This window comes from Xiphophorus couchianus, chromosome 12 (genome assembly GCF_001444195.1).
Source record: "Xiphophorus couchianus chromosome 12, X_couchianus-1.0, whole genome shotgun sequence".
Lineage (NCBI taxonomy): Eukaryota > Metazoa > Chordata > Actinopteri > Cyprinodontiformes > Poeciliidae > Xiphophorus > Xiphophorus couchianus.
Window position 1 is genome coordinate 30,531,881 of NC_040239.1, and position 26,824 is coordinate 30,558,704.

Consider the following 26,824-nt stretch of genomic DNA (forward strand, 5'->3'; position numbering starts at 1 on the left):
TCTTTCAGACTAGCCAGCAGCAATTAGCAAACACCTGGTGGAACTGCGCATCAGCTGAGCTTGTTATAGGAGCAACTTCTCAGTACAGCGCTGGTAAAAACATTAAATGGTTCATAAAGGAGCCATGTTGTAATAACTTCCTGAAGGTGGAGTTTTGGAAAGAGCAGGAGTTTTTAAACACCTCAATTTAGAGGTATTAAAATAGAAAGTCAAATTTCTGTGTCATATTTCATATTTGACATATTATCAACAGCTGAAGGTAACAGAGTTAATTGATAGTGCCATTTTATGGCACAATGTGACTAGAAAACAATGCTGCCCCTTTAAGGTGTGTTCTGCCAAGCTAGCCAGGTTACTATGTGCCTGTATCTAAGGAGTGGCTTTGATTGGTCCCTCTAGAGGTCTGATTGGCGAGTTGCTGCACAGATGTTGGTTCTTCTGGAAGGATCTTCTCCCCACAGAGTTCAGGTTTGCGCCCATCTCGCTCACAAAGACCTTTCTCTCCCTTCGCAGATGGGAGGCGATCTCCAGGAAGTTCCCCTTTCCTAGATTTGTGCCTTAAGGCAATTCTGCCTTATAAGTCTGGAGAGATCATTTGATTTAATGCTTGGTTTCTGTTTACATAGACAGGTTCCTGGCTTTCCAAACCCTGTCCATTCAATTTAACTTATCACGTGGAGAGAGACCTTAAAGATTGTAACTGGAAACAGGATGAGCTTGATAGAAAAGGCTTTTCTCTGCTGCCTTCGCACACTGAGCAGCCATGCTGAGCTCGTCTTCAAGGAAAATGTTGTTGCAGCTCTTTAACACACGAAATGTCCTGAGTTTGTCCCAGAAAAATACAGGGTGTGTCTGTCATTCATCCCAAGCTGGAGCATGGTTAAATGTTAGTGGCACGCATTCTAAGTTTGTCATTAAAAGAATAAATAAAAACAGCGTGTTCAGGTCAAAGTGCAAGGAACTGAGCTGAACTCATGAACTGAGTATCAGAGGTCAACTACTCCACAGCTTTAAGTGACGACATGTAAATATATTCTTCCACTGAAATGACCATCCAAGTGCTATATAATGCAGTAATTTACGTTTTGATAATTTTACAATTCCCGTGGTAATTTTAATAAAACGTCAATATTGCAACTTTTTGTTCTCATCTTTACTGATCCAGTTTAGATCAATGAAACCAATGGCTCATCCATGAAGTAAAACACTGATGTCCAACCAACATATTTCTTGAGCTTTACTACAACGTAAACGTTCTACATCCAGTGGGCTCAAATGGAAAACAAAACAGCTACATTTACAAAGAAATTTAGATTTGAACAAAAGTATTAAATAAAACCAAAGGGGAAAAAAAAGATTTCTTCTCAATGATTTCTTCAAAGCAGCTCCTGAAAACAACAGAGATATTAGTTTTCTGTCCAATCAGCTTAGTTACAGTGACTACCTTAGAATATGTTTATTTTCCTGAGATTCAGGAAAGCTTTGTTAAAAACGGCAAAGTGTTTAACGCAGCAATCACAAATGTCCACATTTTAAAGGGATTTTAAAAGACCGGCCAACACTGAGTCATACATCATAAAATATATATTTTTAATGCTTTCCTCAATAAAAACAAACATTGCAAATGAGAACTAACACTTGTCTCATTTGATTAAAGGTGATTAAATTTAAGTGTTATATACACAGCGATATGAGAACTAATAAATTAGAATATTAGTTCTAATCAGACAAGGCTCATCAGAAATAATTAAAGAATGGGACGTCATTTGCGATTCCACTCACGCTAGTTTGTGGCAGCAGTTAAAGTTCACCGCCACAAGAGGGCAGCAGAGGAATGCATTTAAATTCAGTAGAACAATAGCTCAACTTTGGTATTAATATTTTAGGAAAGAATATGCAGATTTCTAGGGAAAAGAAAAGAGGAAGAAGTTTGTTTATCCAATAACTGTTTGACCACATATAACGGTAACACAGTGTGTGCTAGATCTAGAGTAAAGAGCTTTTTTTCTTAATGTTTAAACAAATGGCAAAAATCTCCAAAAAGTTTTGTTTAAATCACTATTTTTATAAGAGCACCTTATAATAATTCTCATTTTTTATAAGGTGCTCTGATTTTGCTGTAAAAATTAAACAACTTAATAATCCCAGTTTTAAAAAAAACTGCTTGAAAGTGTGGGCTTTCACATATTTTGCAATTTCAAAATGTTTTTATAAACTCAGTCACTATTGATCAAGTTCAAATCTATATACAAATGAGACTTGTAGGATAATAACATATATATATATATATATTTATATGAAATAGATATTTCCAACCTGGCAGATGTTTTAACACTGGTTCAACCAATCCGATCAAAGAGCCCATCAAGGCTGAAACATCTGTTAAATAAAGCAGACAGAATAAAAAGATAAAGTTGGCACATTTCTTAGAAGATTACACAAAAAGAACACAAAATAATCACTTTCAATAACTAATATTTGAAGCTGAAACAAATTTTTTCAGATATCCTCATCCGGATCAAGACTCTTAAGTCGATGCGCCATTTTGTCATCTCTGGTGAAAAACACAAACTTGCATTAAAACCTAAAAGTCTGAGTGAAAGATCAATTCTGTTAACATAACAATGGTACAAGTGTGACCTCTGTGGGGGAAAAAGTATATAAAAAAAATAATAAATCATGGTTTGATTCAAACCTCTTCACCTTAAATTATCTAATCAGATGATGAGGCACTTGTGAAGATAGTGCGACTGTTTTCCAGATGTCTGACAATCAAATGCTTTGTGCTGATTGCCAGACATAATTGTAGGACGTTTCTGCCAGATCACTTTTGGAATCAAACATTTGTGATTGCCTGTTGTTTCAGAACTTATCTCTGGAGAATTGGAAACGAAGGCTGCAAGTCTTTGTTTGGAAGACTGCACTGTTTTTTGGGGTGGGGGGGATTACATTCACATGGTTGTGTTTAGATTCACATGGTTGTGTTTAGATTATTTTTGATTAATACTAAATTAGAAATTTATTCAATTTGTTTTCAGAAACCTTTGTTACAAACTGAAAAATTAGTTTCACAAACATTCTTGAATTGCTTTTGTAGTTTGACCAACTCCAGTGGTGTAACTGTTATTGGAGGAAAACTAAAGAAACAAATGCCCACAGGATCCCTTTGTCAAACGTATCTATTTTTTCTTCAAGATTCGTCTGTCAGATAATGTGATATGCTTCCTGAATAACAAGCCACAGTTAGACCTGCTGAACAAGAAAAATGCAGCCTTTTAAGGGTGAAAATTAGGTGTCGACGGAAAGGAAAAACCAACCTTATATTCCAATTGAGAAACAGCAGAGACATGTACAGATGGAAGCTTAGATGTAAGTTTAGGATTGCTGTGTTTGACGAGTTTAATGCATAAATGTATGTAACTTTTATTTTAAAAAATACATGTTTTACATATTTGTTAAAACCGTCACCATGTCGTGATCTGCCTCCCCTAGAGCTCCTACTGCCATTGGCAGAAATACACAACTGTCAAACACAACCAATCACAGCCAGGAGGGTCTTGGCACTGTCAATCCTGCTTGTGTACGTGCTGCTCACACCCTCCCCTTTGCTCTCTGCTCTCCTACGAGTTCCCCACAACAGATGAATGGTAAGGCCACATATGACAGTAAATAAACGGTTTTCCTGAAACGGTAAGTCGTTTCTCTTCCATAAGCACATTTAGCAGCGCTACCACAAGTCTGATTGACAGAGCTAAGACCCTTCTCCTGGCTCTGACTGGTTATTTTTGACTGGAGAACAGGACATTTCTGCAGGAACACAGGGAGGAGTTTGATCTTTTCGCAGATTATCTGTCTTACATTATACTATCATAGCGTAGTGGCAATTTTAACAAACATGGCTAAAACATATTTTTTTTAAATTACATACTGCGGCTTTAAGAGAACAATTCTTACCAGACATATTCAAGATCTGTACTTGGAGACTTGAACATCACTAAATCAAACTTATCTCTTTGGGTCAAGTAGTAACGTGTGCATTTGTTGACGTATTAACTTAAATGCAGTCGCCATTAAACAGGCGGTGCATTGTGTTTACAAAAGTAAATATGTAAACACAGATCCAACATGTGTGGGTTGTTGTACACTCTGAGCCAATAAAACTATGACTATTACCTGGGTATGCCATGTCTGCTATGTCCATTACATATGGTGGACATTGACCTGCAGCACAAAACTAACCAACTTGTGTAACTTGATGGTGAGATGAAACGGCAGCTTTATTTCAATAAAGCTACCAAAAAAAAGGGATGTGATTTGTGTCAGATTTAAGGACACAAACCTGGAACCAACTTGAATGACAAAGACAGATTTGTGTTGGTTGACTTTAACAAGGAAAAAGAGTGAGCTAAACTTTTCACTGCAGTGTAAACGTGGCTTAAGTTCGAAACTTTTCTGCCTGAAATGTCTTTTCTTTCAGAATAAGGCGATAAGACTAAAAGAAAATAAATGTAGTTTTACTTACACAGAGATCTCAAAAAACAAAATGTGAAAACAAATATGCGGATATTGTTTTATTACTGATCATCTAAAAGCTCAGAGTTACCCGTCTGTTAAACTTTAAATAATACATTTAAAGTTTTATTTAAGTTTTTTCCCCCCCAAGTATTAACCACTGACCACTGATGAAACTCAAAGAATGACGAGGCAGAGGACAGGCTGAGGTCATTCTGGACACTTTTGTCCTCCACTTGCCTGCTAACTTCTTCAATATGCCTTCTTAGCTGGAATGAAGACTGGACAGCATATTAGGTAAAAACAAAGGACTTTAAATAGAGAGAAAGGTAAAAAAAAGAAAAGGAAAAACACTATTTGGCACGTGTGTCGAACCATACTGGATATTTTTGGTACAACTACGAGTAGCATTAAACCTCTTGAAATTTGTTGTTGCTCTCAATTTTGAAATTTAACTAAAATTTTAATGACAAATTTATTTATTTTTGTAAAAAACCACATTTGTTTTCTCCAATAATGTGCATGACAAATATGTTTTGTAAGCACGATTTTTTTGGGGGGGATTTTTAATTTTTTTTAACTTGGCCAAATAAAATGATCACACGCAGGCTGGCTAACACTCGTTAGAGGAGGAAACAAAGGAAGAAAAAAAAAGTTTAAAACTTTTACAGTTTTGTAATGCATTTATAGCATTTTTATATTTATTGGTTTTTTTTCTTTACTAAAATGCTTTACAGAAGATTTCTTAACTCTTTCATGTCAGATTCCCTAAACGAGTTGATCTGGGGAAAATAAACTCTGATGCTGAGAGGAAGCAGCTTCTTTGATTCAGGGGGAAAAAGTGTTGCTTCCAGTGACTACTGCACCATAACACCAAGAACCAACACATTACAGTTGTTAGGGTGAGCCACATGAGTCTTTAGCACATTTCTAGACATTTATAGTCTAAGAGTATATGACACAAACACTGATTCTGTGAAATAGAGATTGAAACTCAGATTCTACCCATGTTTTATGCAAACAAAGCACATATTTTAGAGGTAATTCTAATAGAAATAGACATCATGAGATCCAAGATTATTCAGAAGACATGACATGTCCTGGCGCTAATTGACCAGGTGTGATTATGCCAACATGCGTTACTTTATCCCAGAGGATAAATGCAGCACAAAGAATGCATAAAAGTAATATGAACTTATTTTCATTTAGAACACGCAGGAAATAATTCAGCTTTAACATTTGTGGCTATCGCTTTGAATTAGTTGTATAGGTCTAATAGGTTGAAGAGGAATCAATATTTTTCATTTCTCTTTTTTTCCCCTTTTAAATGTGAAACATTTCACAAGCAATAGGAAATTAACTCAATCTTTCGAGAGTGTAGGGTAGAATCTTCTGGTTTTTCAGTTCAGAATACAATAAATAAGGAAAAATAATACTTGAAAAACTGAGTAAATACCGGAGCTTGATCAGGAGCAACTTGGATGATGAGCTGGTATGCAGGCATCACACAGTGTTGCAACACCAGCCTGGGCATTTCACCGTCCTCTGGCGCCGGTTCTGGAGGCAAAGTGAAGCCGTCTTCCAGGTGATCATCTATGTTCAGCAGCTTTTAGAGGGAAGACCCCAAAACAAAACATTAAAGTTGGGACTTCTTTCTGCTTTAAAAGTTGGCAATGTCTCTCAATTAGGAAAAATTGGAAGTATGCCTTTAAAGACAAGCATAGCATCTGATGGGGATTGGGATCTAGGCTTTGACTAGCCTATTCTTCTGCTAATATGCATCGTCAGTCGGTTTAGTGTGGACAATTCAATCAATATTAAAAATAGGACTTTAGAGAGAGCTTTTCATACAAAATGCAGCTCAAGTTGATTTTACAGAAGCTGAAGAACAAACATTTCGTAAACCATCCAACAGTCACACAGAAAAATCCTAAGCAAATAAAAAAAATGGACAGCTAACATAAAATGCCACAGAAAAAAATGAAAGCTTATGTATAAGTGAATTAGTTAGAGATGAATAAAGTGTCAACTATATGTATAATTTGTTTCTTAGAAAGAACGTGGTCTTTGGCTGTAGGTTTAGGTCCACATGAAATAACCTTTTTGGTTTTCTTTAGACTGTCCTGCCAGTGAGCAGACAAAATAATGTATGATAAAACACTTTGCCAGCTAATCTGTTTGTTTTTTAAGCAGAGTGCTTCTGTTGTTTTTTCCTAATACTGTGCATATTTGATACTTTAAAAGGGCAAAAGTCAAATCCATTTGTGTTAACTTGATTGTAATAAAAGTAAACATAATTGCAATGTAAGCAGGTGATGAGGTAAATAATGCTGCCTGTATATTGCAGGTAGCCATTCAGTCTGCCTGCACTATAACAGCTCAAGTGACGACAAGGTTTCAAACGGCCTTTATAGACCCATTTAGGAACCAGGCCCACCACCAACGCTGGTTCAGCTTTGCAACTGATTTAGAGGAAAATCGAAATCAGTTGCAGAAAGCACAACAGACTTTCTTGTACTTTCTGCACAAAGTGTTGGAAGCAAAAACAGATAGTGAAGCCCATTCTGATACAGCTGCTCAAAGATGAAAAGATCAAAGATAGCAAAAGAAACTAAATAAAGATAAAACATTAAAGGCAAAGTAAAGCCAATGAAAATGAATCATTACAGTTAAATGTGTGTGTTTGTGTGTGTGTATGTTTTTGTCAGATGACAGCTACATTTTGAACCAGGTGACAAGACAGGAAGTGAAACAGCTCCACTCTAAAGATTTGAAGGGATACACAGCAGTACGAGTAAATACTGTTACTAAACAGAGCAATTGATGACACCAAAGAAGAGGTAGATGTCAAAACATAAAAAAAAGAAAAGACATAATAGTTAGTAGAAAGCTGTTCTCTGCAGATAAAATTAAGCCTTACATCATATCAGTCCCTCATTACATCATTGAAGCTGAGGGTCACTTCCTGTCACCTTGGCTGGTAAATGAAGCAGCAACCTGATTAGTGTGAGTTGAGTTGACTGGGGATTTAAAAACTGTGTTAGAAAGATAATGTCCACTCAGCTTGGCTTTACATCAAACGCTTTACAATGATGTCCTGAACAACGTGTAGTGGTGACAGCTGCAGCTATGAATAGCTTTGTGATGCTACACCAGAGGGTCGCAATGCAACGATTAACAGAGGCAAGTATCGCATGAAGAACTGCAATTCAACTTCCCTCACAATTATTTTACAGCTCCAGGAGGTTTTAGCAGATCCACCAGTGCTAGCAAAGCACAGCCACCGTTAATGAGGTATGCTGGATACCCTGAGATTATTTATTTGATTTTTTATGTCAGCCTCAGACTTCTCAAAACCTCCTAAAGAAATCCCAAATGACCGCTAGTTCTTTCTCTCCAAAGTCACAGGTTGTGGGTGGAGAAGTTGAGTGTCTGAATACAAAACTGATGTCCATTTTCTGGCCACATGGGGACTTATTCTGAGCTTAATGTAAACTTTGCAACACAGAACAATTTGTCTCAATATTATTATACTTTTTTTTTTTTAAACTGAAGTATGTTTTACCTTTTCATAGTTCAAAACGTCAAAGATGCACAGGTTAGGGTTTTAACAGTAGAGAATCAGGGTAAACATGTATTTGCAGCAGAGTGCTAAGGTGTTTTAACAAAGTGTTTATCATTCCATTGTTTTTTTTCTCCATCTATAACAAGGCAATTATTGCAGTAACAAGCAGCTGCAGATGGTTTGTAGTTTTAAAGTTCAAGCCGAGTTCAAACTACCTGGTAGGAGTGCAAAATAAAAACAAAACACTCACATCATCCATTCTCCATAAGTCACTGCCCAGGCCTTCAGTCTGACTGTAAGTGATTGCATTCTTTAGGAAATCGGTCCCCATGCCATCATTCTAGGAAGAAGAAAACCAATCACAGTACTGTCCTTGGAGAGAACAGATGTGTGTTATATTAAATCCGTGAATCAAATGCCCACATTTTCAGTATCGCGCAAAACGGCAAGCAGCAGCCGGATGTATTCGGTGGCAGCTTTGAGCGTGTCCACTTTGCTCGGCTTGCGGTCAGGCCGCATTAGGGGAACCATGCGTTTCAAACGGGAGAACATGGCGTTCAGGTTCCTGATCTGCATGGACACAAAGGAGACATGACAAAAAGGTAGCATGGCAAGAACAATAGCAACACTGAATATTTCTGCGGGGTGAGAAGCAGCAACATTTTTCAGTTTCATAACTTAAAAATAGCTACAGAGCATGTCGTTTTAAATAGGGCAGAAGTAACTGATCAAATTTAACTGCTTTAAGTTTGATGTTAACTTCTTTTTTTTTAAGTCTCAAAAACACGTTCCAATAATATGCTTTTCAGAGGTTTACATGCATTCATTATGAATGTAAAATGAACTTTTAAACTGTGGAATGACAATAGAATATTCACCCATCTGTCCATTTTCTTACACCCTTACACCCATTGGGCTTGGAAGGGTTGCTGGTGCCGATCTCCAGCTGTCAACAGGCGAGAGGCAGGGTCACCCTGGACAGGGCGCCAGTACATCGCAGACAATATACATTTAATTAAAATGTGTACCAATTTACACATAAACACATTAAGGGTTGACTAAGATACAGTTTTGGAGAGATCATTCCAAAAGATTACAGTTGGTCAGATTTATTCATCTCTAAACCAGCTGTGATTCATGTGCAGAATTGTAAAATTATGCCTGATATTTTATAATTTGCCATAATTCTATTCACTTGTGCAAAGCAAAATTTACAGATGTTGCAGTGCTTCAAGACTCATGATCACTTCTGAGAAGTTATTAGGACCTGGTATAATTTTGAGTTTATGTAAAGTTCTGAGACATAATGACAGGTGGAAATTACTGGGTCAAGTAAAAAAAAAAACGGATAGACATTTTTATATATAGTTCATATGTCTTGTCTGTGTATTGACAAGTAAAAGATTCAGTTTAAAGTGTTCAAATGTTATTCTTGTGCTGCGCCAGTTGGTGTTTGTGGCTGACCGCTCGGTCACCACGCTGACCGTGTCTTTTGTTTTTCAGCTGTTGGACCACTTGCATGCAGTCAAATCACATTGTGAGAATTTCATTTTATATCATACTAGGTGGGTTTAAAGTGTAAATTTATGAATGTATATATATTTAGAGGAAAAAAATTGTTTTGTGAATACAAATGTTAACTGTTGACAACAACCAACCAAGGCTATACTGGCGTTGTGAAAATCGAGAAGGGTTACAGATACACACTTCCCTCTAGACACTACTTTACAGATTCAATGGATTAGAAATATGAGGCAACTCTTGACAGGGTGAAAAAAAATCTCAACAATGTTGTATTAAAAATCACTCACCACAGGCGCCTGGACAAGTAGTTGCATCTAAACTGGGGAGCAACCTGTCACTTTGTTAATTGATTTTGAGCTCATTTCATACAATTTAACTACAAGGTTGCTGGAGGAGCAACACAGCAGAAAAGATTGCTGGCTGAGTTGAAAACGTTGCAGAGAAGAAGTCACACCACGAGGAAAACAACTACCTGGATCTAAAGGTTGACCAGTCGACTCTTTTGGAGCAAGTTGTCAATCCCTCTAAGAAAGCCGGCATCTCTCTGAGGTTAGAGGCTTATATCACATCCTCTGCTTTACCTCAACTGGGACTAAAGGTCTCTAGAAGTCTGTGGGAAAACCTTCCTTACATTGTCAACTGTTTTTAAACATCTGTAGCACAGGTGTTTGTTTCAAGATGCAGAATGAGACCAAATATCATTACTGTTGCCCTTACAGCCACAAGCCAAAACTTCTTTTATCAGAAGACATCCTGAAAGTACAAGTCAAAGGTCAGGCTGCTGCACTCCAAATCAGAAAGAGAAAGATGTGGACAGGTCAGCTCGTCGTTGACCAAAATGACTCAAGTTTTACAAAAGAAAAGGTCTGTGCCAGACGCATTGTTAGTTTCAGACTCAGGAGCACAAGAGCAACGAAGAAGACGATGATGTGGACAGTGGCATGGTGAGGAATAAGAGACTCATGTATTCTAATGAACAATGATAGCTATTGCTGCAGATGAGAGCCGGTTCCAGTGGTGGAAAAAACATGAAGCCAGGTTCGCCACAATCACTCAACCTGCCAAATCATCCATCCATCAATCCCTGAAGCATCAACTCCATCTGAGAGCCTCTTTTCAGCGGCAGGGATCATTGCTACAAAAATACTCCCAACACGTCTGACAGCAGAGCATGTAGAAATGCTGACATTCCTCCACTCCAATGTTTAAGTGGGTTTGTGTGTTTGAAAAGTTATTGTCTTGTCTTGTAGTTTAGTTATGAAAAGCTACATCTGCACTTATCTGTCTTATCATTAAGACCTGTTTAAGTATTGTTCCAAAAAAAGTGTATGAAGAATTATGAATGCAACATGGTTTCATTTAATTTGTTAAATGTGTTGGACTTTATTTTCTTTGACATATCTTTGGTTGAGATTTCATGTCAGACTGTAAATCTGTTCACATTTCAAGTATTTTTGTTACAGGGTTGCGTTCCATACGATGCTTTAAAAAATATATTTCAATATTACATTTTTTTGTTACTTTGGTGAAAATATTTTAATTCCCACTAGACTTACATTGGATTAAACTAAATTGTTCGTTTCAGACTTCGAACAAAACATTTTTAGATTAATCGATAATCGATAAACTTTTGAGAGAACCCTATACGCAATTGTGAGCATCATTTGGGTTATTAAAACAATTTTAAATAAAATTATTCTCAACTCACGATTCTCTGTGATGCGTATGCTAATAGTCAGAGATACAGCTCAACAAATTTGAAGCTCCAAGTCCAAAAATGTTTTAATAGCCTCTGCTACACGATCTTGTGTGCATTTATTTCCACTACTTCTTTCCATAAAATATTCCAGTAATAAAAAGTCAGCAGTCTTCCCCATAGTTGTGGAGGATAGGCCACGATATGTTCATGACTTTAGTAAAAATAGTTTTTAACTGAAGCTTTCTGACAAAGTGACCTGAATATTGTCGCTGGATGTCTATGAAAGAAATACACTTGTTATAATCATACTTCTGTTAATTTTTTTAATTCAACTTAAGAAATTCGCCTAAAGAGAGTCACACAGTATAGTTTAGCAGGACCCACCCTGAGTCGCTCCTTGGCATTGACCAACTCTCTCTTCTTTACGGTTTCGCTGAAGTCCTCGGCCACATAGTACAGCCCGTCTCTGCTCCGCTTGAACTTCTCGATGCTGCGGTAGAGCGGCAGGGCGGACTCCCCGGTGAGCCGCTTCAGAATGTCACTCATTAGTTCTGGTTCTGGAACCTTCATTGTAGCAGCTCTCGTTCACTTCAGAAAAACTAAACTAAACACAAAACTCCTCTTTTCCCGTTATTTCGGTCGGCGCACGCGAGTACGCCCCGAGTTTGACATCCGGGAGAGCTCGCGAACACACCTGGACTTCCCGTTGCGTTAAGTAGGCTCGCGACCAACTGTAGCGGATCTTACCCGAATGACACCCTCAATGTGAATGAGTTCTCACCTCTGCCATTTTAAGACGCGCTTAACAACAACGCCACTAATCAGTGGAGCAAAAAGTGGCTATGCAGTGTATGCAACGCACAGGGGCGCTGCACTAGAGGGGGCGCAAAACGATGTGGGGATTTTTTTTTTCTATTCAGCATTTTATGTACTGTTGGGCATAAAATGTTTGTGTATGAAATGATCAATAATAGAAGAACAGCACTGATTAGGCGCCCCCTCCCCTCCTGCCAGCCGCTCTCCCCTCCCATACAGGCCGCTTGGGCAGCGGCCCTTTCAGAACGCGCTGAGGCCCGTTATTTATTTATTTTTTTACATTTAAATTGTATATTTAGTTTTTCAACATTACAAACGTTTGTTACGATTGTGTAGGAAAAACGTTGATATCTTTTATAAATACAGTGTTTTGTGGTCAATATTATTTCACCACTTTATTCATGGGTGTCCTATCAACCTATGAGAATGATAGAAAACATGCTAACAAAATGCCTCAGACCTGGCGCCCATAGGCGGTTCTAGACACAGGCTAACAGAAGTGGCTCTTTGGCTCACTTATATATTAAATGATGAAATATTGCCCTGTTTTTTGTTTCATTCTGTTTTAAATTGCCCTGTAGGCAGCAATTTATTCACATATATGTACATTTATTATTATCGATACTTTAATTAAAGATGAGTTGTACAAGTTTATGTAGATGGGGTGAGGGGTGGGTGTAACAGAGAGAAAAGTGTGTATGAATGTGTATGTGAATTTTGCCCAAAATAATAATAATAATAATAGTGTGTATGTGTTTGTAATGAGATTGTTGTATCCATGTGTTTGGAGCCACCTGGTGGTGTGATGAGTGACTGCATGCAACGGGTCCTTCAGGCGCTCTCTCGGCTTCCCCCGCCAGAATCCTGAGGAGCTGCTGGTGGAGAGAGGCAGCTCTTCGCTATTGTTTTTACTTAGCGTCATATTTTTCTAGTTCAACAATTAACGAAATACTGTAAGATCATTTAACAATTACAAATATAATTTATAAAGTTTTCTTGTGGTTGGGCTGGAAAAATATGACTCTATGAATGGGAGCTGCGCCACTTGGTGTTTGTGGCTGACCGCTCGACGCTGACTGTGGCTTTTGTTTTTCAGCTGTTGGACCACTTGCATGCAGTCAATCACATTGTGAGAATTTCATTTTATTTCACACTAGGTGGGTTCAAAGTGTAAATTTATGAATGTATATATATATTTAGAGGAAAAAAATTGTTTTGTGAATGTAACTGTTAAATGTTAACTGGTAACTGCTGTAGCAGTTGTCTGTTATTTTACTGTTTGATTTATGGAATAAGAATGTTTTGTTTTGTTTTTGACGAATTGTTAAACTATACGATCACATCTAAAAAAATAAAAATAAAGAATTCTGAGGAGCGCTGGTGGAGCTGTTGGACCACTTGCATGCAGTCAGTCACCTTGTGAGAATTTCATTTTATATCGCACTAGGTGACAACAACCAACCAAGACTATACTGGCGCTGTGAAGAGCAAGAAGGGTTACATGGGGGCCCTAATGACATGTTCGCATTCACCTCAGAAAGTATGTAGTTGAGCCCCTGACAGTGAGTGAATGAAATCCAAACCTTTTAAGGTTCCTGAGTATCAACATTTGTTTGGAGGCATCGTTTAGCATGGTGACTACAAAAAACATGCCACACACAGCACGAAAAAAACATTGTCAAAAGTTCAAATTATTCCCAGGTGATAAACAGCATAATAGCTGTTTAACTGCCCAACTTCAAAATGGCCGCTGCCTTGTGTCCTCCATGACAGCACTGAAGCTGGATGATTGATCGCCATTATTAAGCAGGATCTGAAACATCCACTGTGAAACACAAGGAACATTTTATATTGTAATTCTCAATTCTGCCACAGGATGATGGAGCGGTTTTCTCCCATTGGGTGAAAAATTCATAAAAAGCTGAATATTCTAAAAAGTATGAAGGTCATGAATACCAAGAGATATAGCCGGCATTAGGAGAGCAAGCTGAATAGTATAAACGTTGAATGGTGAAAATAGCGCAAAGTATACAGGAGAGGAAGCGCGGCGAAATTTACGGAGTGTGAATGAATGCCTACAGCATTCATTCACACTATTATTAAATATGGGTAGGGGGGTAATGTGGAGGGACCAATGGCTCCCTGGCCCAACCTGTTCCGGCGAAGCTGCGCAGGTCACTTCCAGTTCAGACTTGTGGGAAAAATGTATTTAGTGCCCAGATTCTTTTTTTTCATAGCGCATGCTTATTACCCCTAGCAACAGTTGCCATGCTGCTGACAATGATGTCATCAGCATGACTTCAAATGATGTCTGTGTCATGAGGCCCTTCTAAGGATGCCTCTGTGATGTCATAAAGTCCATGACATGACCAATCGATCAGTTAATTCTCCGGTCAGTCAACACAAAATTCATTTGGACATTTTGGACAGCTCAGTAAAGATGACTGACGAAAGCTCCCAGAGTGACGTTTATGTGAGACCTAAGGTCTCTTTTTGGAAAACGGTAAAGAAGACTTGCTCAAACAAAGTCCATCCTGGTCAAACAACCCCTGATTACAGAAAGAGAAATTTTCTTAGTGAACTTCTTTGGCAAGTCATTGAAAAAGTGGCAGACGGGCCAACTCTGCATCTTGTCAGAGAAACCTTTGGCGAACAACACCGGAAAGTTTTGCTTTTACTGTTGAGAAAAACAGGAGAAGTAAATGTGGATGTTCTTTCAGAGGTATCAGAAGAACTCAGTGAAAGGATTTTCCAAAGCATTGCTAGAGATGCATTCCACTTTGCTTCTGGATTGAACCTAATTGCACTTCTTGATTACCCAGATGGACATTCAGTTATTGTGAAACAATTCAAACGCCACCTGGAGAATCCTATTCCTAAAAGGAAAATTTTTACATCTACAAAAAGAAATATCAGAAAGACTTTTTTTTTCCTAATGAGGGCTTGTATTCAGATGACAATTGCCTGAGTGAGGATTATACTCAGGCAGGCATGGATCCTAAACGATTTTTGAGGGATGAATCCTCTTTCAACATCTGAATCCTCTCCTTTGGAGAGGATTCAGATGTTGTTCAGACTCAAGAACCCTCTAAAAGTAGACCAAATGTTGAGCCTCGCCCAGCCTCTGACTCGGGGCCTGCCTCTGAGTCGGGACCGGCCTCTGACTCGGGGCCTGCCTCCGAGTCGAGACCGGCCTCTGAGTCGGGACCGGCCTCCGAGTCGGGACCGGCCTCCGAGTCGGGGCCTGCCTCCGAGTCGGGACCGTCCTCCGAGTCGGGACCGTCCTCCGAGTCGGGACCGTCCTCTGACTTGGGGCCTGCCTCCGAGTCGGGACCTGCCTCCGAGTCGGGGCCGTCCTCTGAGTCGGGACCTGCCTCCGAGTCGGGACCGTCCTCTGAGTCGGGACCTGCCTCCGAGTCAGGACCGGCCTCTGACTCGGGACTGGCCTCTGACTCAGAACCTGCCTCTGAGTCGGGGCCGAGTCGGGACCGGCCTCCGAGTCGGGACTGTCTGGGAGAATCGCCTGTACAAAGTACAGAGTACATTTCTTGGAATTCCTACAAAGTTAAGTCTTCCATTAAGAGGCAAGTGTGAAGGTGGAATCTTCATACAGGTGCGTCCTCATAGTTCTGTTTTGAAAAATCATAAACCAGACAATCCTGAAAGTGATTGTCTGGTCTTCAACACTAATGAAGACCCTACACATGTCTACATCCATGACACTGCTTTGGAATATACAGAATCAGTAGACTTTGAGTATTAGGAAACAAATGAAGACTACTCATATGTGAACATTGGTGATCTAGTTTTGGAAGACATTGAATCATTAAACTTGGAAGATCCCGGTCAGACTACTGTCTCAGTGGTACAGTAGTCTGTACTACTGAGACAGACTGAAGCTCAACAGAGTACAGATCAAGAGTGGAAACATAGGATCCAGCACCTAACAAAACACACAGGTGATCTTAAATACACAAGGGAAACTTTAGAGGAACAAGGGACAGCTGAAACCAATAATGGGGTAAGAAAGAACAAGAAAAATTAGAGAGAATACTGAGCTGTAATGTAACAGACAGAGTTTGGGACACGTGGAACCAGAAGTGGGGCAACAATCTGGGATGGTGACATGGAAGTGGATTCAACATGCTGTCTGCTGCGGAGACGTTCCAAGGCAAGAACCCTCTTAGAGTGGACCAAACGTTGAGCCTCACCCATCCTCCAAGTCAAGACCGTCCTCTGAGTCAGGACCCGTATCTGAGTCGGGACCTGCCCCTGAGTCGGGACCGGGATCTGAGTCGGGACTTACCTCTGAGTCGGGACCTGCCCCTGAGTCGGGACCTACCTCTGAGTCTGGACCTGCCTCTGAGTCTGGACCTGCCTCTGAGTCTGGACCTACCTCTGAATTTTTTCAAAAAATCGAAGTGGCCGCCCATGTCTTGTCGGTGACTTGAACGAAATGAGAATAATGAGTTATATTTTGGATCCAATCTGGCGTAAACCACCCAGTCTTTGTCATGACAGGATTTGGTTTATGGTTTTGTCTGTATATTTTTCATAGATGTTCTCATGTTTTAAATTAACCCTTTAGTTGTTTGTTTTTTTAACAAAAAGAGGACTGATCTGCATGCATGAATCTCAGGCTGCCTAACAAAATATATCTTTTTCTTTAATTCTGCAGCTTTTCTGCAAAGAAGCAGTTGATCTTTTGATTAAGCAGTTGAATCAAAAGATCCAGTCACTGGTTTAGCAGTCCAGCAGCAGGGTCTCCTTGATAATCCATAACAAAACAGGGCTTTTGCAGCCTAATTTACACAGTTATGTGTAACTGTAACTTCTTACCATCTGCTTTGGCAGAGTTCCATGTTTGCATGCAGTGTGTGAACCAATGCTTCACCAGGAACAGAAATGTGTTTGCCTTCAAACCTTTTCAATGAGGTGAATAAATCAAGGTCCTTCAAAGCTCGAAGGATTAAACATTTTTTGCTTGAAATCCCACAGAACTAGGCAGAAAGAGTTATTCAGAAGTTGAGAGTTTGTGTCCAGCCTCTTCCCCATGACACGTTAAAAATATTTCCCCTCGTACAGATTTTTGTTTTTCTTTTTCCTTTGTCAGAATGAACTTGTTTTTTTATAGATAAGATGGATTTTAATGTCAGAGAAGAACCTCAATAAATACAACATGCCTTTTGTTTATTCTAAGGCGCAGAAACATTTTTTGTTACTAACCATCAACAGTTTAGTAAGTAACAAGTCATCTAAATGCAGTGTTGTATAGTAACGAAGTAAAAATACTTCACTACTTTACTTAAGTATATTTTGGAGTACTTCATACTTTCCTGGAGTATGAAAATTTTTGATGACTTTCACTTTTACTTCACTATATTTCCGAACTTAATTGCGTACTTTTACTCCGATACATTTTCAATGTGTGGTTTAGTTACTCGTTACAAAAAAGCGAGAGAGAGAAACGCAAGTGTTTTGACCCCACCTACTGATTAGCAAGTAGCAAGCAGGCTACCGAACAAAGTCCGTAGCCTGCTTGCCTGGGCTTGTTCATCACCACCAATAGGATACACCTGTTTCGCTTCTCCCATTAAACACAAAGCAAGTCTTGCAATCAGCAGCAGCCACATGGAGGAGGAGACGGAGACCACAACGACTGCAACTACGTCGGACACGGCTCCAGGGGAACCACCAGCTGGTGATGAGAGCCCATGGCCTTATTTAAACACAATACACTCTTTCGTGGGTGTTAAAGATTCGTCGTACCGCAGTTTATGTTATTCCTGCCCGAAGATGTGGAAATTCTATCTTACAAAAACTCTCCGTCCAACTTGAAGAAACACATCGAGGTAACGTCTTATGAAATGGTTATAATCCTCCTGTTTCAGTAACTATAGCTTGGTCACTAGGCACTACTGTATTGTGAAATCTTGACCATAAATGAACTTTGTTTGGCATCGTTTCAGTTCCATACGTGGTGTATTTAGCTTAGGCCTAATGTTGACTGTAGCAGGCTACCTAGACTCCTCTGTTCAAGGGGGACAGAAGCCATAGCGATAGCAATTTAGACTAAATTTAACGAATATAGGAAAGGCATGCAAGTTCAAAACCAGGTTTACCAAAAAGGTCTCCCTCTTCAGATACCAATAAGCTGCATTTCCCTCCCAATTCTTTTTTTCTTTTGCATAATGACCAGTTGTGTGCACCACCTACTGACTGTAGCATTGACTGATTCACTGATTTGTGAAGTAGAGTAATCGTAACAGCTCTTTTTCTTCATGTTGGCCGCATTTTCTGTACTATTTATTTTTCTCATTTTCAGCACTGACCTTACTTGAAGGGAAAACTTGAGGCTTACAAAAACTTTGTATTTTCTGTCCTGGAGGGTTTACTAAGAAGCTGGTTCAGTTGTAAAGCAGGTTAAGTTAACCTTGTGCTATAGGTAAAGCACCTAATTTTCTTAACTAAATGATGCCTGCAGGTATATCTATTAGCAGGTTTAATTTTGCCTGCACTTGGTTGTGTACATTATTTTAAGTGTATTTGACAAGTTTACCAAAATATAAAAAATGTCATTCAAACTGCATTTGCTTTGTTTTACTTTTTACTTGTACTTTTCATTACATTACTTGAGTACATCCATTTTTACAGTAATTTCCATACTTAAGTACAAGAAGTTTCAGATACTTTAAGACTTTAACTCAAGTAACATTTCAGTCAGTGACTTCGACTTTTACCAAAGTCATATTTTGGAGAGGTACTTGTACTTTTACTTGACTCTGAGATTTCAGTACTTTATACAACACTGTCTAAGTGGCTTGGATGGTTTTTTATTAAGAATATTTGCTACTATACTGTTGGCAGGAGGTTCTCCAGAGGACTGATAGGAAGAGGAGTGGATTAATTGATTGCTTAAAAAAGGAAAAGATAAATAACTGGTTCTTACTTGGATTTTGGTCATTACCTTCCTACGCAATTCAAGTTTTGCTTTACAGCTCAGTCTGGGCTTTCTCCCATTGACTTGGATTCCTCTGGTTGAATTTCAGCGAACAGAAGGAGAAGTGGTGATTGATAATGTTGATTTTCTGCACCGTTTAGGATTGTAGACAGCGTAGGAAGTGAACTGATTCGTTCAGTCCATGGTCACACTTCCAAATATTGAGTAACATTAACAGTGGCCTCGCTCAGCTCAGCATTTCTCTCTGCGCAGTGGAGAACGCTTGTTTACAGTACAAACTGGCGCATTAAATACATCATGGGCTAACATTAGTGATTGAGTAAAATTTACAAACCTCAACAGGGTCCATGCGTAGACGAAGTAGTTATTTCTCAATAGCCGAGAGTTCAGACCTTCTGTACGAAGCAAAGCGTAGAACCAGATGCTGGTTATTACCAGGCTAGGACTTTGAATCAATCAATCAATCAATCAATCAATCAAATTTTATTTGTATAGCACATTTCAGCAGCAAGGCATTTCAAAGTGCTTTGCATCATGTCAAACACAGAAACACAATGCAGGATAGAATCAACAATCAAAACACGACATTAAATCAGGTTCCATCAATAAATTTGTAATTGATTACGTTTCAAATACAATTCCAAACAGGTGGGTTTTTAGTCGAGTTTGCATCCATAAAATGTTTACCTGTTACACTCCTACTGTGTTATATGGAACAAAATACCTATTGCTATTATTATTCCCACTCACGCTCACAATCACAGTTTAAAACAATGTAGACAGCATTTTAATGGGCTTCTGGCACAAGGCTCCGTACAACTCTTTCACGGAATTTCGAGCAGGGACTCGGATCCCTCACGGATTTTTTTGTGAGGTGTAGGCTGACTTTGTCCTGGTAGAAGTTAGGAGGAGGCAGAAGTGTGGAGATCAAGAGAATCCAGGATGTAAAAGAAGAGTTAAGTACCAGTCATGGAAACCTAACCAAGGATGAAGCAAAACAAATGCTTCCGAAGCAAAACACTCTGGGATCAGAAAGGAGGCTCGAGATGTCAGTAACTATATGTGATAAAGAGAATCACAACAGGAGCCAGTTTAACACTATAGCATGGACAGAAGACTGAAAATCATCTGGGTTCTCTGCCACTTCCTTATAGCAGCTTTTGATGAGCTCAGTTAAGCAGCAAGTGGAGTCAGTCAGCTTTTTCTGCAAGAGAGAGGACAACACACACCTACACACGCACGCACACACACCTCAGGCAGGCAGATATGGCATGCATGGTCAAGCTCCTTTGTATATCTCTAAATTATTAAAGCCTCATGCTCCACCTCGAGCTCACAGGTCCTCAAACCAAAATCTACTCCAGGTCCCTTGCCTAGGTATAAAGCTCCAAGGATTACTCTTTCCACACTTTTGAACTTTGACTTTGAGAGTCTGGATCCATTTTAAAAAGCAGATAAAAGAATTTTTTTATTTAAATGTACTTTTCCTTTGCATTTGATAATATGTGCCATTTAATTTGCTCTCTATCTCCTAATTAAATTCTCTCTCTTATACGTTTCGCCAGTGAAAGAAATTAACTTTACTGCGTACTTCTGTAATGTGAAGTAGGTGAACGTTTTTACACACAACAGTTTCAAAGAATTCCTGGAAAGGACGCTGAAGCTAAAACAGGGATTTATTATTTATCTATCCGTGCACATTCTGAATGTGATTTGTGATGTGAAAGTGCTTTGAATGGCGGATAAGACAAGTAAACTATAAATATCAGCAGAGCATTTATTTGTTGAGACGCGAGAAAGCATTTCAATACCATTTTAATAGAGTATGTCAATTTAATCACCCTAGGTGAAAAACAGCGGGATTGTTTTACACATTCGTACAGCCACATTCCTCTTGCTTCATGAGCTCATAGTCTTCAAAGCCACTGCCATAAACTGCTCTGATGGTTACTGAGCTTATAGATTCAAACGATTTAATGGATTTTGAAACATTGATTTATTCATTGCTCAAGTCTTTGCGTAGATGGAATCTATGAAGGACTGCTTATGTATTCAACCATAATGAAGGCTCTAGAATTAGATGAAGGCTATTGTACAAGTGGAGCAGGTCTTTTTAGACCGATCACTTCAACTGGAGCAAAATCCTGTTTAGAAGGACAATAATGAACTGACTGGGTGTAAGCTTTATGTACAGTGTTAAGGAAATATGGCTATTTTTGATTGTTTAATATAGTTAAGCTAATGCCATGTGCGTTTAAGTAGATCAACATTCCTATTTGGACAAGCTGATGCAAGGTAAACGATCAGAGATAAACATTCTCCTGGCAAGGCTGTAACTTAGAGCAGCCATAAAACACTATGCTCTTGAAAGGCTTTAAATTAGTAGGCCATAAAGAATATCTTCCCTGGCTCACAGGTCAGAGGTTGGGGGTTTCCCAGGAGCTCAGAGTTGCATCTGGAGTTGATCACAACTTAGGAATTTTGGGAACACTTAAGGTTTAATTTCTGATATACCTTTTTAATATTGGTAGCAATAGTGTGTTAGATTAAAGTATATTACCCAAGCTACAAGTACTAATCTAGTAAATCAAATGTATTTGAAAATGTACTAACTATGACAATATCGGAATCAAAAGAGAATGATTTAAATGTTATGTTTTACAGGTTGAAAAAGACTTCTATCTCATTATTGTTTGTGATAAAGCAAAGGGTCAAATCTTTGGAGAAGCTGACTGCAGAGGAGCAAGATAGGTTTTGTGAAAATAACTTATAACTTTAATAACTAAAATGACTCTTGATATTTGTCATTAAAACTCAGGGGAAGGTCTAAGTTTTTTTTTCCAAGGTAGCTCTTGGTTGGTCAAAATAGAGGTACGCCCTATTTGCATATATTAACAAAGAGAAACGCCTTCACTAGAAAAAGGGAATGCGCAACAATAAGAATTCAGATAGCTGCCCTGTTATGCTTTTAAGCAACAGCTGTCTCCAAAGGATCCTTTGTTCTTTTAATTCTTTTGTCTCAGGTAAAGAATGTACTTCTTTGTACTCTGAAGTTTTCTTGTTAAATTCATACGGTGTTTTCTATTGAATTAAACTCTGTATCTCTGTGACGTCATTGAGCCTCGCCGTCTGTTTTTCCAGCCGTGACGGCATCCGCTCGGGACCCGGCTAACAGGAGGAAAAGAGAGCCATGCTGTTTCCAAAATTTAAGCTAACCTAATAAATTTCCTTCTTTAATAACAGTCACATTTTTTTGTAATTATTTGAAGAAATAAGCAATTATAGACTTCGATAATCGCATAATCACAGAAGGTGTTTGTGGACAATAACGGTCGATGAACACGTTAAGTATAGCAGAAAGTGAAACAGGGAGAGAAACTGTTTCTGTTGTGAAGGGTAACCTTGAAGCTGGACAAAACGCAGACAGGAGAATCTTGATTTAATGGGAAAAAAAGTTTTTTTTTAAATTTGAAAAATTACAATGGAAAACACTACAGGATAACAGAGTGACATGGAAATAAACAGACTTCAACAGAAGGAGTCAGAGGAGAACAGTGAGATAAAGTATCATGTATTATGCATTTTCCAGCCACATATAATAATTTTATAGCACAACCAAGTAACTATGTGACCTTCAGTTGTTTTAAAACTGTTGTATATATCAAAGACTTAAAAGAAAATTGACTTCCTAATTAGAAGAAGAAGAAGAATTACTTTATTGATTCCAGCAAGGAAATTATTTTGCAGTTACAGCAAGAATTTTTTATACACAGATTAACACACACACACGACGGGAGCTGCGTCTGCAGGCAGCCAGCTGAGCTGGCGCCATTTTTGAAGGAGGACATGCGGCAAAGGTCGTCGGGACCGGGAGTCGAACCCGCGACGTCCACGGGTCTAAGGCCTCCAAATGTGGGGCATGCTAACCCCCTGCGCCACCACAGCACGCCACGCATGCCAAGAATTAGGGCTGCACAGTGGCACAGTTGGTAGCACTGTTGCCTTGCAGCAAGAAGGTCCTGGGTTCGATTACCGGCCGGGGTCTTTCTGCATGGAGTTTGCATGTTCTCCCTGTGCATGCGTGGGTTCTCTCCGGGTTCTCCGGCTTCCTCCCACAGTCCAAAAACATGACTGTCAGGTTAATTGGTCTCTCTAAATTCTCCCTAGGTGTGAGTGTGTGTGTGCATGGTTGTTTGTCCTGTATGTCTCTGTGTTGCCCTGCGACAGACTGGCGACCTGTCCAGGGTGTATCCTGCCTCTCGCCCGGAATGTAGCTGGAGATAGGCACCAGCAACCCTCCCGACCCCATTAGGGACAAAGGGTGAACAGAAAATGGATGGATGGATGGACTTCCTAATTAATGCCTTAAAATTGGGCCTCTGTCTCTTTAACAAGCTCCTGCTCTTTCTGAAACTCCGCCTTCAGGACGTCATCACAACATTATTCCTCTACTAACCCTTTAACAACATTTTTACCAGCATTTTACTGAGACGGAGCTTGTATAATGATATGCAGTTCCACCAGGTGTTTGCTAATTGTTGCTGGCTAGTCTGAAGGAGCCATGGCGGAGCTCGGCTTGGGAATTACCACGGGAGATCCAGCGTTTCTCAAACAGCATGCATGAAAGAATCAAAGCAACACTCCAGGTATGTTTTTGATCCAGATTCGATATAATAACAAGATGTGAAGCTCAAATAAGTTTATTATTACACAACACTGCCATTTAAATATACTGAGGTGGGAGTGAAAACAACAAAGGGACCAGATGAGCAGATACAGCTGGGGAAAAGAGAAGGTAGGCTCAAATGAGGAGGCGTTTAACAGCTGGGGAGGGGAGAAACATGGAAGGCTGAGGTGAAAAACAGACAAAAAACAGAATAAAGGGAAAAGAAATCTGAATAGAAAGAAATAATAATCTAACAATGCAAATCCAAAACACAAACAAAAACAACTAGACTGACACGAGGAATAACCAACATGCCAAGATACAAGAAAACAACAATAAAAAAATGATCAAAAGAAAAAACAAATGAAAGGTTCATAGCAGTAACTTTTTCTCAGATAAATTGCACTGAGGCTAATAGAGAAAACAAAACAGAAAAAGCCAAAGCCACTCTGAAATAAAACAAAGCAGATTTCATGGTCAGCATCAACCAGCCCGAGACTTTCTGGTTGGCTTTTTCTTCCCCATCCAGACTTTCGGTTCATTTTTAAATTATGTGTCTAGTGTTGTAGTCCCTATAACTCTCGAATAAGAATTAAAAATGGAGACGCTTGTGTTCGACAGAACTGCAGTACCATTCGGCCCACACTCATCCACAATAGTGGCCCTCGTAGTTCAGTATAACTTGAATACTATTTTGGTAAGAATAATGCAAATACTGATCAGAGTGAATGCAGTTCAATAAAGCAGAGCACATCTGTGTATGTAAGGTGGAATCCAAGTTTTTGCTGAAACAAAATGAATGTAAAGTACAACACCCTGTAAAAAAGGCCCTTTGAATTTTTCACATTATGTCATATTTAAAAGAACAGAACATTCAGTCTCTTACAGTTTCACGTTTTCATGCTTGATGTTTGCTTAACGATTATTAATGCAATTATTAATAAGTGATGGCTGTGGTAGATTATTGTGGTAGCTAATCTACCACAGTGATAGTAGATTATCAAACATCTACTATGTTTGATAATCAACATAGTAGATGATTACTACTGTAAGGTGATCCACCTTACAGTTGGTAAGGATCACCTGTAATCAGGTAATCATAATGGCGCCCAATAATAATAATGGGCGCCATTATTATTATTTTTAACCAAATTGAAACATACTGATATTATATTGACATGTTATACACATGGTATATTTTAACATCTTATTGTACTTATAGTGTGTAAGTTACAAGTTTCCAACTTGCAGCTGAAATACAGTAAAATAGTAAATGGCCTGTATTTGTATAGTGCTTGATAAAGTCCATAGGACCCCACAGCACTTCACACTACATTCAGTTATTCACCTACTATTGTTGGTAAGCAGCTGGGTAATTGTCACCATGACAGAGGCGAACCTACCGTACACCAGTTAAGTGACAGAAGTGGATGGATCGAACCGGCAACTCATCAATTTCACGATGAATTCCAAAACAAACTATTGTGACAATCGTGACCTTTCAAGGGTCTTTTCAACCCTTCTGACCAATACTAGCAGGCAAGGTGGGTGAAGTGTGTTGCCCAAGGTCATGATGATAGAGACGGGCTGACTGGGAGTTGAACAAGCAACTTACTGCTTTTGCCACCGTCAAGTTGTAAACTGACCAGAATGCCTCACAGAAAATGTTAAATTTCTGAAAGTTGCAATATAAAATGTTGTGACAAATTTGGTGTGAAAGTGTTTCTTTGCAGAGCATATTTTTTAGTAAGCTTTGTAAATGTACAACACAATGATGTTCATTTATTGTCACCATCCTAAAATAATTGCCCAACTCATGTTTTGACCAAAAGTGATTTTGGCAAAACAAATTATATAGGCCATTATTTTAGGAAGGGGACATCTGCTTTGCCAAAAGATGCTAAATTATTTTACATTGTGCTAACGGGAAAACAGCAGGTTGGAAACTCTGAAAATATTCCCATGTAAACAAAAGTCAGCAGAAGGTAGCCAGAGTAGAACATAACCTCATGGAGTGGCTCACCATCAGGAAGGGAGTCTGAGGTTGAAGTCACCAATGTGCTTCAACTTCTACTTTGAGGAGATGACTTGACAGTCGATGTTCAAGTACCAGGACTCCTTTACCAGACAGGCGATAGATTGCTGCCACAAGATTGGGACTTGGCACCCTCTCGGTTGCTTACACCACTGTGGAAGACCGCACTCTAAAAAGAAAACCAGAAGATGCTGTTATGGCCTGTGGCAGTGTACGACCACGAGACATGGACTCTGACTGGTGATATCAAGAGATTGAGGGCATTCGAGACGGAGTGCTACAGGCACGCACTGAGGATCAGCTGGATTGACGGCAGAACAAACGAGTCAGACCTTGGGAGATGCAGCAACTGCATCAGGCCCTGGAACCTCTGTGACCCACATCCTCCAGGCTAAGATGGAGGGAAGCATTCAAGGGAAAGACACTATCTTTGTCGCTATCAACAAAGATAGTGTTGATAGCGACGGACGACATCAGAGACCCGACGGTTGGCAAACACTAGATCAGTGTATCAGATGCAAGTAGCCACTGTCATGAGGTGTGGTGGATGAGTGGTGAGGTAGAACGCCAGGAGACCCAGGTAAGAGAGATGGTTGTTTTAATAATAAATAATGCTCCAAACAGTCCACAAGATTCTGGCGGCACGGCTGAGCGGAAGCCAGGGCTCACACCGGTAGCAACAGAATATACACGTGGCAAATGAACAGGCAAACAGAAAGACGCAACAAGCGACGAGGACCCGACAGAGACACAGAGACACAGGTGACATTAAATACACAGGGAACGAGACATACCTGGGAACAATCAAGGGAAAGACAGGACAACATGGAAACTCAGAAGACACTGAAACTCAAAATAAATACATAGAAAAACACAGATTCTGACAGCCACATCCTAAATAAGACGTATAATAAAAATTATATATTGAGTTTGTATAGGGATGTAGAAAATGGAGCTGAGACTGGCTACTGTTAGAGGTTGCACAATATATTCAGCATTATCTACAACAGACTGTGCAATGTAAGTCAGAATTTCAACATCAAAGT

At 39.3% G+C, this 26,824-nt stretch overlaps 1 protein-coding gene across 1 annotated transcript; it reads right to left on the bottom strand.

Moving 5' to 3' along the window:
- Positions 1 to 1,222: 1,222 nt before the first annotated feature.
- On the bottom strand, positions 1,223 to 12,215 carry figla (folliculogenesis specific bHLH transcription factor). The gene is made up of 6 exons (XM_028032932.1): positions 11,685 to 12,215; positions 8,501 to 8,647; positions 8,328 to 8,417; positions 5,969 to 6,118; positions 2,317 to 2,379; positions 1,223 to 1,388 (listed from the first exon to the last, which is right to left on the bottom strand). Exons 1-5 carry the CDS (start codon positions 11,868 to 11,870, stop codon positions 2,365 to 2,367), a joined length of 588 nt encoding a protein of 195 aa, XP_027888733.1. The 5' UTR covers positions 11,871 to 12,215; the 3' UTR covers positions 1,223 to 1,388; positions 2,317 to 2,364.
- Between the last annotated feature and the right edge of the window lie 14,609 nt (positions 12,216 to 26,824).